At 37.6% G+C, this 16,402-nt stretch overlaps 1 protein-coding gene across 1 annotated transcript in view; it reads right to left on the bottom strand.

Annotated features, from left to right (window-relative positions):
* The window catches only part of LOC111552981 (putative uncharacterized protein ENSP00000383407), a 60,157-nt gene that overhangs the window by 36,788 nt on the left and 6,967 nt on the right, over positions 1–16,402 (bottom strand). Inside the window, exon 2 of the mRNA XM_023227487.1 lies at positions 9,789–9,920. Coding sequence (XP_023083255.1) covers positions 9,789–9,920 — 132 coding nt within the window. The remainder of the gene's footprint in view (positions 1–9,788; positions 9,921–16,402) is intronic.

The raw sequence follows: 16,402 nt of genomic DNA, 5'->3' as shown, positions 1-16,402 counted from the left end.
CTTTTTCATTAACATCTAGTAGCTGGGAATAATTTAATCAATTTTTCCAGTGACTTTTATCAGTATAAAATGTTGATGAGTAAGTATATAAAAAATTAAACTTGTATTTTTAAAATATTTAATTTTATTATTATCATTATCCCTATTTAATAAATGGCGCTGGGAAAACTGGCTAACCATATGCAGAAAACTGAAACTGAACCCCTTCCTTACACCTTATACAAAAATTAACTCAAGATGGATTAAAGACTTAAATTTAAAAACCCAAAACAATTAAAAAAAAAAAAAAAAACCCTAGAAGAAAACATAGGCAATATCATTCAGGACATAGGCATGGGCAAAGATTTTATGATGAAATCACCAAAAGCAATTGCAACAAAAGCTAAAATTCACAAATGGGATCTAATTAAACTAAAGAGCTCTGCACAACAAAAGAAACTATCATCAGAGTGAAAAGGCAATCTACAGAATGGGAGAAAATTTTGCAATCTACCATGCGACAAAGGTCTGATATCCAGAATTTACAAGGAACTTAAACAAATTTCCAAGAAAAAAAAACAAAAACAAAAAACAGCCCCATTAAAAAGTAGGCAAAGGGCCGGGCACGGTGGCTCAGGCCGGGCGCGGTGGCTCAAGCCTGTAATCCCAGCACTTTGGGAGGCTGAGACGGGCGGATCACGAGGTCAGGAGATCGAGACCATCCTGGCTAACACGGTGAAACCCCGTCTGTACTAAAAAATACAAAAAACTAGCCGGGCAAGGTGACGGGGCCTGTAGTCCCAGCTACTCGGGAGGCTGAGGCAGGAGAATGGCGGGAACCCGGGAGGCGGAGCTTGCAGTGAGCTGAGATCCAGCCACTGCACTCCATCCAGCCTGGGCGACAGAGCGAGACTCCATCTCAAAAAAAAAAAAAGTAGGCAAAGGAGATGAACAGATACTTCTCAAAAGAATATATTTATGCAGCCGACTAACATGAAGAAAAGCTCAACATCACTGATCATTAGAGAAATGCAAATCAAAACCACAATGAGATACCATCTCATGCCAGTCAGATAGTGATTATTAAAAAATCAAGAAACAACAGATGCTAGAGAAGATGTGGAGAAATAGGAACACTGTTACACTGTTAGTGGAAATGTGAGTTAGTTCATCTATTGTGAAAGACTGTGGTGATACATCAAGGATCTGGAACCAGAAATACCATTTGACCCAGAAATACCATTTGACTCACATATCCCATTACTGGGTATATACCCAAAGGAATATAAATCATTCTATTATAAAGATACATGCACACTTATGTTTATTGCAGCACTATTTATAATAGCAAAGACATGGAACCAACCTAAATGCCCATCAATGATAGACTGGAAAAGAAAATGTGGTACATATACACCACGAAATACTAGGCAGCCGTAAAAAGGAATGAGGTCACGTCCTTTGCAGGGACATGGATGAAGCTGGAAGCCATTATCCTCAGCAAACTAACACAGGAACAGAAAACCAAACACCACATGTTCTCACTCATAAGTGGGAGTTGAACAATGAGAACACATGGACACAGGGAGGGGAACAACACACATCAGGGCCTGTTAGGGGGCAGTGGCTAGGGGAGGGAGAGCATCAGGACAAATAGCTAATGCATGTGGGACTTAAAACCTAGATGACAGGTTGATAGGTGCAACAAAACACCAAGGCACATGTATACCTGTGTAACAACCCTGCACGTTCTGCCTTTGTATCCCAGAACTTAAAGTGAAAAAAATTTAAAAAAAAATTAAAAGGAAAAGAAAACCCTGAAATATGAATTAGTAGGTGAAAAAATATCACTACAATAGATGTTCTTGTTTACAGCTGTCTACATTTGGTGGGAAGTCTAAGGCTGAATTGTCAAACACTGCACTACACCTAGGTGTTTGAGGCGATTTGTGGAGATTAAAATCTTGGGTTTTCTAATGCACATCAACAGTAAATCCTGTTGCTTCTTCTTGTCCAGTAAAAATCAATACTTTTAGATAAGAAGCATTGATTACAAATTATTTTAAGCAGTTATTTTAAAATAACATCCAAGATTAAGTGAGAGTTTGACTTAAAGTCATTTAATTAAGGATACTAAATTAAAAGATTGCTGTTCCCTGGTGTGGCAGTTTGCAGAAGGAAAGGTGATGATCATTAACATACACCACACCAGGTGCTTAAAGTGGGTTACAACACTTGATGCTCACTGTAAACCAGGAGACAGATTTTTGTGTTTTTATTATACTTTAAGTTCTAGTGTACATGTGCACAACGTGCAGGTTTGTTACATAGGTGGTATACATGTGCAATGTTGGTTTGCTGCACCCATCAGTTCATCATTTACATTAGGTATTTCTCCTAATGCTGTCCCTCCCCCAGGCCCCCACCCCCTGACAGGCCCCTATTTGTGATGTTCCCTGCCGTGTGTCCAAATGATCTCATTGTTCAATTCCCACCTATGAGTGAGAACATGCAGTGTTTGGTTTTCTGCAAGAGACAGAAATTTTTATCCATATTCTATTGCTCAGAAAACTTAGGGTGAGAGAAGTTCAATCACATTCCCAAAGACACAGTTCCCAGTCTGGGAGCAGGAATAAAATGTAAGTCTATTCACCCATCTCAAGTTCTTTTCCCTATGTTTTCTAGATATCAGAATATCTTTAGCACATATATTATAAGGTTAGGTTATTTTTCCTACTAAGGATTCCTCTTTCTCACTCCTCATCTCCCCAAAAGACACTCTTCTAATCATCCCCGCTTGATCTCTCTCACTCTTGTGTACACGTGCATGCACGTAACCCCCCACCCCACTGCCACTGAAAGAAATCATGCACATTCCTCAGCCCTGGGCTCAGTACACACACCATATATCTCTCAATTTCCTGGGCCCAGTACAAACACCATATATCTCTCAATTTCCTGGGCTCAACACAAACACCATATTTCCTGGGCCCAGTAATGCCCAGTACAAACACCGCCTGGAAAAATCTCTGATAAGGACACAGCCGTTTGTGGTTTTACCGAAAGCGCGGGAACCAATAGAAATCTGCTAAATGTATAACTTAATATGTTAACCAATTGTAATGCTGTAACCTAAAGAATTCCCTTGTTCCTCTGTAATCTTACAAGTCCTGTTTACATCGGGCTATAAAAAACGAGCGCACGCATTGTTCAAGGCCCTCTTGTAAGCTGTGAAGCGGAGGGACCAAGTTGGAACTTGCAGTAAAAGATCCTTGCCGCTTGGCTTTGACTCTGGACTCTGGTGGTCTTCTTCGGGGAACAAACGGTCTGGGCATAACACCACCACACGTTACGCTTGTGGCAGAGAAACCAAAAACCAGGACTACTATTTGGGATCCAGAACTCCAGCCTAGACTCCATATGTCACTGCAGTCAAGTCACTAATCTCAGCTTCCTCATTGGTAAACTGATGTGTTTCCTATAATTTTATCTCTAAGTGTGTAACCGGCTGGGCACAGTGGCTCACGCTTGTAATCCCAGCACTTTAGGTGGCCAAGGTGGGCGGATCACGAAGCCACGAGATCAGGAGATTGAGACCGTCCTGGCCAACATGGTGAAACCCTGTCTCTATTAAAATACAAAAAATTAGCAGGGCATGGTGGTGCACACCTGTAGTACCAACTACTGGGGAGGCCAAGGCAGGGGGGGGGGCGGGGGCGGGGGAATCGCTTGAACCCAGGAGGCGGAGCGTGCAGTGAGCCGAGATCGGGCCACTGCACTCTAGCCTGGGCGACAGAGCAAGACTCTGTCTCAAACAAGCAAGCAAAAAGTGTATAACTGTTTATTATCAAGTATTGTTATACTTTAACATCTATGCTCTTTCGAAAAGTATATATGTAATTGCCTATCATCAAACATTTTTATACTTTAACATCTGTACTTCCCTAAGTGAAGTGGAGAATTGATATTTTCTGGTTACTTTTATGCCTCTGCACCATCAGCAATTTCAAGCCTTCAGTACTACCTTGTCCAATATGGCAGCCATCCTTAGTCTCAAGTGGCTATTGAGTACTTAATATGTGGCTGATACAACTTAGAAAGTGAATTTTAATTTAATTTAATTTTAATTTAAAACCAAAGGTGAGATTTTTTTCGCTGGGACTGATTGCACTTTAACCACTGAAATTTCAGCATCTGAACTGAAATGTGCTCTTAACTATAAAATACACATCAGATTTCAAAGTGTTAGTTTAGAAACGAGGATACAAACATCTCATTAATTTTGTATTAATTACGTGTTGAAATGATAATACTTTAGATATATTGGCTTAATTCAATATATTATTAAAATTAATTTAACCTGTCTCTCTTTTTAAAACATTTTATTTTGACAACCAGAATAACTAAAATGTGTGAGTCACATTGTATTTCCAATGGACAGGGCTGCTGTAATTGTAATAGCTCCAAGACGGGGTTTGGGTATCTCTTTGTCTTCAGGTAATCCTTAAACTCAGCTGCTATTGAGAATGTCATCTGCCTGAAGATGCAGCAGCGATTTTGTGTATCAACTCCTTTGTTTGTGATTTATTCTCTAAAATAATGTGATTAAATAATCTTGCTTTCTTTGGTCATCTGTCTGTATCTTAACTGGAAAAAAAAAAAAAAAAGGTCTTAATCTATTAACAGTTTACAGGACCCAAGTATTGTAGAGGGATTGTTATATCCAACTCATTTTAAATGTTATCATAAAACTGTGCCTGGGACCAGCTTAACACAAATTATATTCTCTAGAGACAAAGGAGAGTCACCTTCTGAAAGCCAGCCATCCTTCACATATATTGATTGCAAAGGAGTTCTAGTGGTGAGACGGCACTGTTTTTGAGTGTGTGTGTTTTGGTTAGAGTGTAGTGACACCACTTATAATAAGGGTTAAAGACCCTGAGAGGGGAGAGTGGTGGACATAGTAGATCTACCCCTTAACATTCCCCCATGTACCTTCTGGTGTGTCTTTCTCTGTGCAAAAACCAGAAGGCTAAAAACCACATTATATACATTCCTGCAAAGCTTGGATAGCAGATATGATTTAGACTTGGCAGATTATATGCATCCATGTGAAATTTGGAAAGTGGGATGTGAAAGTGGAGGTCACCTCCAGTAGCCATGTTAAAGGAAATGAGCAAAATTTCCTTTTTATCTAAAATATATCAAATGCTATCACTTCATCAAAGCATCGTTACAAAATTATTAATAACCTATATTTTAGTCATTTTTTATATGAAGTCTTTAGAACACATTATATATTTTACACCTGTCGTCCATCTGCATTTGGACTAGCCACTTTTCAAGTACTCAGTTGCCACCTGCAGTTGTACCGTGTAGCTCTAGGGCAGGGGTTAGCAAACTTTTTCTGTGAAAAGTCAGATAGAAATATTTTAGGTTTGTGAGACACAGTTTCTATTGCATTCTATTGTCTCCTTTATTTTTGTTTCTGTTTTTAAAGATACTTTTAAAAATATAAAAGCCATTTTTAGTTCTTGCATGATACAATTACAGGCTGCCTCAGGCTATGATTTTCAGTCCCTGCTCTAGAGTATGAAAATCAGCCCTTCTGAGTGTTCTCTAACTTCTATGCTAAATCCTGCCTGCTTCTAGTAGCAAGAGTCGATTCTGTTTTCTACAATTGAATTTGGCAAATTTATACAGAACATTACTCACCTTGTTCTACAGTGTAAGGAAACGGAGACTGCAAGACTTTAAGCAACTTTCCAAGGTCATATAGCTTCTAAGCGACAGAACTAGAAAGAGAATCCGTAACTGCTCAACTCCAAAGCTGACAATTTCATCCGCTGCATCATTGGCTCTCCATTATTATTAAGACTTTCTTTAGCTTGAGTAATGAACCTTCACTGATCCATTTATTTAGCTTACAAATATTTATTGAATGACAACTATGCACAAGATATGAATAATAGAAGCATTGCTTTTGACCCACATTAAAGCACATTTTTTAAAAGGCTCAAGTTTTCTGTCAATTTATGAGATACAAAATGAAGTGGAAAACTGACAATTATTTGCTTACTTCAATCAATATAGACAGCAAGTCAGATAATTCAGACTCGATCTAGTTAACCACAAATTGGCAGAGATACAAACATTTTATGTTCTCTGTCTTAATCTGTTTTGTGTTGCTATAACAGAATACCTGAGACTGGGTAATTTATAGCAAACAGGAATTTACTGGCTCACAGTTCTGGAAGCTGAGAAGTCCAAAACAGAGGGGCCACATCTCGTGAGGACCTTCTTACTGTGTCATTCCATGGCAGAAAGCAAAAGGGCGAGCAAGAGAGGGCAAAACAAAGAGAACAAGAGAGGGCCAAACTTGGCTTTTATGACAAACCTACTCTCGATAACAAACTTACTCTGACGATAACGACATTCATCCATTTGTAGGTTAGAGCTCTCATGATCTATTAATTGCTTCTTAAAGACCCCACCTGTCAGTATGATTGCACTGGGGGTTTAAATTCCAACACATGAACTTTTTAAGAGAAACATTTGAACCGTAGCATTCTCATTTTTTCTAATTCAAATACTTATTTAGCTTCAGACATAAGGAGGAACTAAAATAGATACAGAATCAAGCAGTTACAGGCTACATTTAAAATAATGTTATGGATTGATCAGTCCTTAGGCTAATATGTTAGCTTATTTTTTTTTTCAGCACATTTACTTAGCCTCATGCTTGTTCACTCCTGCTAGTTTTTGGCAGTTGTCCTCCAACACTTATGCCTTTCCTAATATACTGAAAGTGGGTCACTTATTATTTCTCTTTTAAACATTTAATAATGTCCCATATCTTAAATTGGTTTCTCTTTGGACAAGCCATCCATTATCAATCCTTCCTAAAATTGCAATTAAAATACAAACTAGATATTTATGATGATGTATGATATTCTTCATTTAAAACTCCCAAATAAACCTCTTTCTGTTCAATGCCTCTACTACCCGTAATTATACATATGAGCTACACTGGATCATCTCCTTTGAGAATATTGATTATCTTATGTTCATCTATGGAACTCCCACTATGTTCAAAGTAGTGGTATCCAAAGGGTAAAATTCCTAGTACGTAAGAATAAATAATATATTTTATAAGGGAAACCAAGGATTCTTCTTTCATTTTGATTTTCCTTTTCAATTCATGTGGCAACTGACATTATTTTTATTATGGGCTATAGTTTCCTCCATAGCAAATAGATGTATTGTCAGGTTGGTTCTAGAGATTTGGGGAGTACCTCTCTTCTCTGGAAAGTTTACAAATACCCGGATTGAGGACTGGGAGCTTGAGCCAGAACTCCATTAGCTTTAGGGTGATTTCAGTGTATTTCTGAAGAATGAGTCCAAATGGAATAATATTTGTTTCTGGTACTGTTAAGTCAGATCTGAAACTTTTTTTTCTTACATCAAGATGGGGGAAGGAAGTGCCAATACCAGGAGAAAAAGAAAAAAAAATCTATTCCTCAAAGGCTGAGAAGGAAATTTAGGAAAGCTCCAAACCATTAACTGGGGATACTAAGAAAGCAGGTACCTAAAATATTTTGATTTAATTATTTTTAAAAAATGACTTTATTCACCTAAGTTGTGAAATAATTTTCATTAGGAATATGATAAGTGTTAATAATAATTTGATGGGAATGGCATAATTCAACAACTAAAAGGTGAAATCAAAGGTTGAACTGACTTTTCAGTATGCATGTATACATACATTTTTAATTAAATGCTGAGAAATTACAGAGAGAGACAGAGCTATAGCAATTGAAATCATGTTTTTATCATTCTGGTCTTCTTTTGCAATATAAATGAAGATTGAAAAAATTTTAGTAGACTAGTTGGCCATGAAATGGTTCGTTTTTTATGCATGTTTACTAAACTCACACATTTAAGAAAATATCTTCAAGTTCTTCAGCCTATTCAATTGTTCTTTTTAATTATGGGGTGAAAATGCTTATGAACAATTTGCAGCGTCAATTGACAGCCTCCATGTGAATGGTTTATCTCTCTCACATTAATATGTGCAAAATATTATTGCTCCCTCTTATGCGTATCTAGCAATACCAGCATTTAGGGACGTTCAAAAAGGTGTAAAGTTAAGGGAAGAGTTTCCACTGTATTAAAAAATATTTTGTATTATTTTTATGTTACTGAGATTTATTATCAAGCTTGCTTTCCAATTTTGCTTTACCCTTTTGTTGTTACCCTTTCTCTGAAGCAAAAAAGCTCTGAGTTTGAATCCTGGTGCATCCTCTTTTTGAGTGGACAAGTTATCTAACCTTTTCCACCTTTCTAAATCTCGCTAAAATTGTTGTGAGAATAAGCATAAATAATTTCATGTATACACATATTACCTTACAAAAATAAGGCACTGAAAAAATGATTTTTTGTGTGTTAACCGGAAAAGTGATTATAAGGACAGGAAGTGGCATCTAAATCTGTAAGTATACGGATGCTCTTTTTCTGTAGTAGACATAGGCTGTTTTATATTTTCCTAAGCCACAACAAAAGTAAAATAAGTTAATACATATGAAATTATAGTTGACTCTTCAACAACATGGAGGTTAGGGTTGCTGACACCCCATGTAGTCCAAAATGTTCATATAACTTTTAACTCCCAAAAAACTTTACTAATAGCCTACTGTTGACCGGAAGACTTGCTGATAACATCAATAGTCAATCAATACACTTGTTGTATGTTGTATGTATTACATGTATTAAGATATTTTCTTAAATGTGTGAGTATTCTTACAAGTAAGTAAGCTAGAGAAAAGAAAATGTTAATAAGAACATGAGTGAGAGAAAACACGTTTATTATTCACTACGTGGAAGTGGATCATCATAAAGATCTCTATTCCTGTCATCTTCACACTGAGTAGGCTGAGGAGAAGGAGGAATTGGAGCAGTTGTGGCAGAGGCAAAAGAAAATCTGCATATAAGTGGACCTGCACAGCTTGAATCCATGTTGTTCAAGGGTCGACTGTATTTTAAATACAGGTCAATTGCCTGAGAATTAGGATAGCCAGCACTGTTAAACAGGGGCAGGTACAATTGTGTGTAATGCAGAGAACTCCATCTCTAGCAATTTTAAAGATAATTCACAAAACAATTTGCATTTGCATGTTTCTAACACCTTTTAGAAATGATGGTGTGTATCCATAAATTCAAGAAACAGTTTATTACAGTGGTTAGAGCATAAATTTTGAAAGCAGCCAATGATGTGCCAGAATCAGCACTTGAGAAAATTATTAACTGAATATTCAGATATTGCAAATCTGAAGTTAAACTATGGGTAGCTTGAAATTGGCCATGGTAAAGCATTTACACGGTGGAAATTGACAAATGCTATCAATCTAGGTCTCCCCTGCAACCACCACCTGGTTTGCCAGAAACCACTGATTCAGATATATATCTGTTTAAATGCCAACTTTAACACTTAATAGTTTATAGCCTTTAGTGTCTTATCTTGCCTTTCTTTCTTGCAACTTCCAAATCTAGAAAATTATATAATTATTTATAGTCATAAGGTTGCTTTGAGGATTAAGTTAACTTACATAATCATCCAGTGCACATTCAATAAATGGTCATTTTAATAAGCCAAAATCATAAAAAAGATAACAAGAAAGAGAAAATCAAAAACTAAAGGAATAACCTTCTGAGAACAGTGAATTTTTGCTGCATTGACAGGTATCATTAGGCAAGAGATTCTAGATCTATAATAGAGAAAAAAAATCCACTCCGGTTAATGCTTCACTCACCATGAAGAGACTGTTGGGTGTTTGTTCACTCTCTCTGAAGGGTGGGATAGGAGAATCAGTTCTGCTAGACTTGTTTTCTTGGTTAGCTTGTTGCTCTGGGATCGGCTCATATAAGCTATCCATAGAGCCTTCCTGCAACAGGGAGATTTATGAGTCAAGGAATAACAGAATAATAATTTTCCTTGAAAAGATACCTAATTTATCCACCCACCTTTATATAGAACTTTATTTAAATTATCCTGGGGATATGATTAAGAGTTTACAGTATGTTAATTTTCAACAGTGAACAATACAGTAAAGCCAACAATTATTACACAGCCAGGAATTATTGTTCCCACCATTATTACAGAGCCAAGAATTTAAACAAGAGTCTTAAGTGTTGCAGAGGCAGATACACAATGAGGGAATTCCTCAAGAGGTATGTTGAAGACATGAAGTTCAAAAAACTAAATAAATGCCTATTTGAAACACCAATAAACTGTGTTGGTCACAGATTTGAGTTACATGTATGTCTCTAATTGGTACCACCTCCTTTTATAAGAAATACAATCTGCTGATCTTAGTTTTCTCAACTGTAAAATAGCAGCTTCTAGGGCAGAGGACGCGAAACAAGATGGCAAAATAGAAAGTTCCGGTGATCGTTTCCCCACAGCAAGGACCCCAAGTTAGCAACTGTCTACACAGAGAAACTACCCCCTCATAAGAATCAAAATTCAGGTGAACACTCCTAGTACCTGGTTTTAACATCAAATCACTAAAAGAGGCACTGAAGAGATAGAAAAAACAGTCCCGAATCTCCGACGCCACTTCCCCCCCATCCTGGCACCTGCAGCCTGGTGTGGAGAGCATCTCTGGGCTCTGGAGAAGGGAGAACACAGCCATTGTGAGGCATTGAACTTAGTGCTGTCCTGTTAGAGAATAAAAAAACCCAGACTAAACTCAACTGATGCCCAGCCATAGAGGGAGCATTTAAACCAGCCCTAGCCAGAAGGCAATCTCCTATTGCAATGGTCCAAACTTCAGTGCCTGCAAACCTTGCCACCCAGGGCTACAGCACTCTGTGTCTCCAGTAAACTCAAAAGGCAGTCTAGGACACAAGGACTGCAACTCCTGTGGGCGTCCCAGTGTGAATTAAGCTCAGAGACTGTAGACTGAGGGGACATGTGACACACTGAGATACGGGTTGGGGCAGCCAAGGGAGTGCAGGCATCACCCTGCCCCTAACTTCAAGCTGCATATCTTGAGGCTCCAAAAGAGACCCCTTCCTTCTGCTTGAGGAGAGAAGGAAGTGTAGCGAGACCTTTGTCTTGCATCTAGGGTACCAGCTCAGCCACAGCATAATAGGGCACTGGTGAGAGTCATAAGGTACCCCCGCTCTGGGCCCTAGCTCCCAGATGACATTTCTAGGCAACCCTAGGCCAGAAGGAAACCGCTGCCCTGAAGGAAAGGATTCAGTCCTGGCAGTATTCATTACCTGCTAACTGAAGAGCACTTGGGCCCTGAATAGCCAGCAGTGATACCCAGATACTCTGGCTGTGGTGGCTACAGAGCAAAACTGCTTCTGTTTGAGAAAATCAGAGGGAGATGCAAAGGGGACTTTATCTTGAATCTTAGGTTGCAGCACAGCGACATGGGGGTAAAGCACCAACGGGGCTCTTGTAGTCTCTTATTCCATGCCTGGATGGCATTTCTGGACATGCCCTGGGCCAAAGGGGAGTCCGGTGCCCTGCACGGTAAGTCCCAGGCCAGGTAGCACTCACAAAAAGCTGACTAAGAGACCTTGAGCCTTAAGAGAACATACGTGGTAGTCTCACGGTACTCCTTGTACCTAGGGTGATGTGGCTACAGAGTGAGGTTCCTCTGTCTTTAAAAACTGGACAGAAGAGTGGGAAGGATGGTGTGGTTTGAGTGTCAGCTCAACGGTAATACAATAGAACACCAGGTAGACTTCTAAGGTTTCAGACTCTAGTCCCTGACTCCTGGACTACACTTCTGGACTCACCCAGGGTCTGGGGGCTCTCAGTGCCCTGAAGGGAAGGACAGAGGCATGACTGGATTTGTCACCTGCTGATTGTAGAGCCCCAGCACTTTGAATGAACACAGGCAGTAGCCAGGGGGTGGTTACAGCAGGCCTCGGGGAAGACCCAGTGCTGTGCTGGCTTCAGGTCTGACCCAGCACAGTCACAGTAGTGGTAGCTACAAGGGTGCCACTGTCACTCCACCTCCAGCTTCCAGTAACTCATAACACAGAGGGAGACTCTGTATGTTTTGGAGAAAGTCATAAAAGAGAACAAGAGTTTCTGACTGGTAATCCAGAGAATCTCCCATATCTGGTCAAAAACCATCAGGGAGGTACTTCGATCTGCAAGAACCACAGTGCTACTGGGCTTGGGATATCCCCTAAAGCAGACACAGTTTAGATTACGAAACACAAGTCCTTTCAAATATCTGCAAAGCCTCCCCAAGAAGGACAGCTACGAATAATCCAAGACAGTGAAGACTAGAATACTTAACTCCTTAATGCCCAGACACCAAAGAACATCTACTAGCATCAACACCATCCAGAAAATCAGGACTTCACCAAGTAAGCTAAATAAGTCACCAGGGAGCAATCTTGGAGAAAGAGATATGTGACCTTTCAGATAATTTGAAATAGATGTGTTGAGGAAACTCAAGGAAATTCAAAATAACACAGAGAAGGAATTCAGAATTCTATCCAATAAATTAACAAATAAATTGAAATGATTAAAAAAAATCAAGCAGAAATCCTGAAGCTGAAAAATGCAATTGGCACACTGAAGAATGCATAGAGTCCTTTAATAGCAGAATGCATAAGCAGAAGAAAGAATTAGTGAGCCTAAAGACAGGCCATTTTAAAATACATAGTCAGAGGAGACAAAGAAAAAAGAACAAAAAACAATGTAGCACACCTACGTGATCTAGAAAATTGCCTCAAAAGGGCAAATCTAAGAGTCATTGGCCTTAAAAAGGACATAGGTAAAGAGATAGGGATAGAAAGTTTATTCAAAAGGATAATGACAGAACTTCCCAAACCTAGAGAAAGATATCAGTAGCCAAGTACAAGAAGGTTATAGAACACCAAGCAGATTTAACCCTAAGAAAACTACCTCAAGGTATTTAATAATCAAAGTCTCAATTGTCAAGGATAAAGAAATAACTCTAAAAGCCACAAGAGAAAAGAAACAAATAATATACAATGGAACTCCTATACGTCTGGCAACAGGCTTTTCAGTAGAAACCTTACAGGCCAGGAGAGAGTAGCATGACATATTTAAAGTGCTTAAGGAAAATAATTTTTACCCCAGAATAATGTATCTGGTGAAACTATCTTTCAAACATGAAGGAATAAAGACTTTCCCAGACAAACAAAAGCTGAGGGATTTCAACAATGCCAGGCCAGTCCTATAAGAAATGCTAAAGGGAGTACTTCAAACAGAAAGAAAAGGACAGTAATGAGCAATAAATAGTCACCTGAAGGTACAAAACTCACTGGTAATAATAAGTACACAGAAATACACAGAATATTCTAACACTCTGACTGTGGTGCGTAAACTACTCTTAAGGAGGAAGACTAAAAAATGAACCAATGAAAAATAATAACTACATCAGCTTTTCAAGACACTGACAGTACAATAAGACATAAATAGAAGCAATGAAAAGTTAAAAAACAGGGAGACAAAGTCAATGTATTGAGTTTTTGTTAGTTTTCTTTTTGCTTGTTTGTTTATGCAAATAGTGTTAAGTTGTTAGCAGGTTAAAATGATGAGTCATAATATTTGCAAACCTCATGATAAACTCAAACCAAAAAACATACAATGAATACACAAGAAGTAAAAAGCAAGAAACTAAACCATGTCTCCAAAGTTACCTTCAGTAGAGAAAGACAGGAAGGAGAGAAGGAAAGAAGATAAGACCAGAAAACAAGTAACAAATGGCAAGAGTAAGTCCTCAATGATCAATAACAACATTAAATTTAAATGGACTAAAATCTCCAATCAAAAGACATAGACAGGCTGCATGAATGAAAAAACATAACCCATTAATCAGTTCCCTGCAAGAAACACACTTTAACTATAAAAACACATATAGATGGACTGGGTGTGGTGGGTCACACCTGTGATCCCAGCACTTTGAAAGGCCAAGGTGGATGGATCACCTGAGGTCAGAAGTTTGAGACCAGTCTGAAAAACCTGGTGAAACCCCATGTCTACTAAAAATACAAATAGTAGTCAGGTGTGATGGCACACACCTGTAATCTCAGCTACTCGGGGGGCTGAGGCAGGAGAATCTCTTGAACCCAAGAGGCAGAGGTTGCAGTGAGCAGCCAAGATCACACCACTGCACTCCACCCTGGGTGACAGAATGAGACACTGTCTCAAAATACACACACACACACACATACACACACACAGAAAGAGAGAAAATAAAGGGATGGAAAAAGATATTCTATGCCAATGAAAACCAAAAAAGAATGGAAGTCACTAAACTTATATCAGATAAAATAGATTTCAACACAAAATCTGTAAGAACAGACAAAGAAGGTCACTATTTAATGATAAAGGGATCAATTCAGCAAGATTATATATATAAACATTTTAAATATATATACACCCAACACTGGAGTACTCAGGCAAATAAAGGAAATACTTTTAGAGATAAGGAGGGAGATAGGACTGAATACAATAATAGCTAGAGACTTTAACATCCCATTTTCAGCTTAGGAAAGATCTTCCAGACAGAAAATCAACAAAGAAACATCAGACTGAATCTTCACTATAGAGTAAATTGATCTAATAGGTATTTACAGAACATTTCAGCCAAAAGCTGCAGAATACACATTCTTTTCCCTAGAAAATGTAGCATTCTCAAGCATAAAATATATGTAAAAAAAAAGAGTATTAAAACATGAAATAAATTGAAATAATATTAAGCATCTTCTCTTACCACAATGGAATAAAACTAGAAACTAATAAGAATAGGAATTTTGGAAACTACACAACATGGGAATTAAACAATACACTCCTGAGTGACCAGTAGTCAATGAAGAGCTTAAGAAGGAAATTGGAAAATTTCTTGAAAGAAGTGATAATAGAAACAAAACATACCCAAACCTATGGGATACACCAAAGGCAGTACTAAGAGGGAATTTTATAGCTATAAATGACTACATCAAAAAAGAGGAATAACTTCAAATGAACAACCTAACAATGCATCCAAAGGAACTAGAAAAGTAAGAGCAAACCAAACGCCAAATTAGTAGGAGAAAAGAAATAATAAAGGTCCGAGCAGAAATCCATGAAATTGAAATTTTAAAAAAATACAAAAGATTAATGACACAAAAAGTTGTTTATTTGAAAAGTTAAACCAAATTAACAAACTTTTAGACAGACTAAAAAGAGAGATAAGGTTCAAATAAATAAAATCAGAAAAGAAAAAGTGGACACTACAACTGATACTGCAGAAACTCAAAGCATCATTAGTGACAACTATGAGCAACTATATGCCAATAAATTTAAAAATCTAGAAGAAATGGACGAATTCCTAGATGCATACAAAGTACCAAGATTGAACCAAGAGGAAATCCAAAACCTGAAAAGACCAATAACAAGTTACAAGATCAAAGCCATAAAAAAAAAGAAATCTCCCACTAAAGAAAAGCTCAAAACCTGAGAGCTTCACTTCTGAATTCTACCAAACCTTTAAAGAAGAATTAACACCAATCTTACTCAAACTATTCCAAAGAGTGAAGGAGAGGGGAATACTTCCAAACTCATTCTATGAAGCCAATATTACTCTGATACCAAAACCAGACAAAGACACATCAAAAACAAACAAACAAACAAAACAAACTACAGGCCAATATCTCTGATGAGTATTGATGCAAAACTCCTGAACAAAATACTACCAAACTAAATTCAACAATATATTAGAAAGATCATTCATCATCCAAGTGAGATTTATCCCAGGGATGCAAGGATAGTTGAACATATTTAAATCAATCAATGTGATACATCATATCAACAGAATGAAGTTTAAAAACCATATTATTATATAAATTTATACTAAAAAATCATTTAATAAAATTTGACATTCCTTCACGATAAAAAAAAAAATACCTAAAAAACCTGAATCTAGATGGAACATACCTCAACATAATAAACAGACCCACAGCTAGTATCATACTGACTGGGGAAAAGATGAAAGCCTTTCCTCTAAGATCTGGAATACAACATGACTCACCAGTGTTATTCAGCATAGTACTGGAAGTCCTAGCTGGGGAAATTAGACAAGGAAAGATATACATGGCATCCAAATTGGAAACAAAAAAGTCAAATTATACCTGTTTGCAGATGATATGATCTTATATTTGGAAAACCTTAAAAATTTCACAGGAAAACTATTAGAACTAATAAACAAATTTAGTAATGTTGCAGGATAAAATTTCAGCATACAAATATCAGTAGCATTTCTATGAGAATAGGGAACAATATAAAAAGGAAATTAAAAAGAAATCCTATTTACACTAGCCACACATAAAATTAAATCCCTAGGAATTAACCAAAGCGAAAGATCTCTCTAACAAAAGCTATAAG

The sequence above is a fragment of the Piliocolobus tephrosceles genome, chromosome 19 (genome assembly GCF_002776525.5).
Source record: "Piliocolobus tephrosceles isolate RC106 chromosome 19, ASM277652v3, whole genome shotgun sequence".
Lineage (NCBI taxonomy): Eukaryota > Metazoa > Chordata > Mammalia > Primates > Cercopithecidae > Piliocolobus > Piliocolobus tephrosceles.
This window is presented reverse-complemented; position numbering and strand designations above follow the sequence as displayed.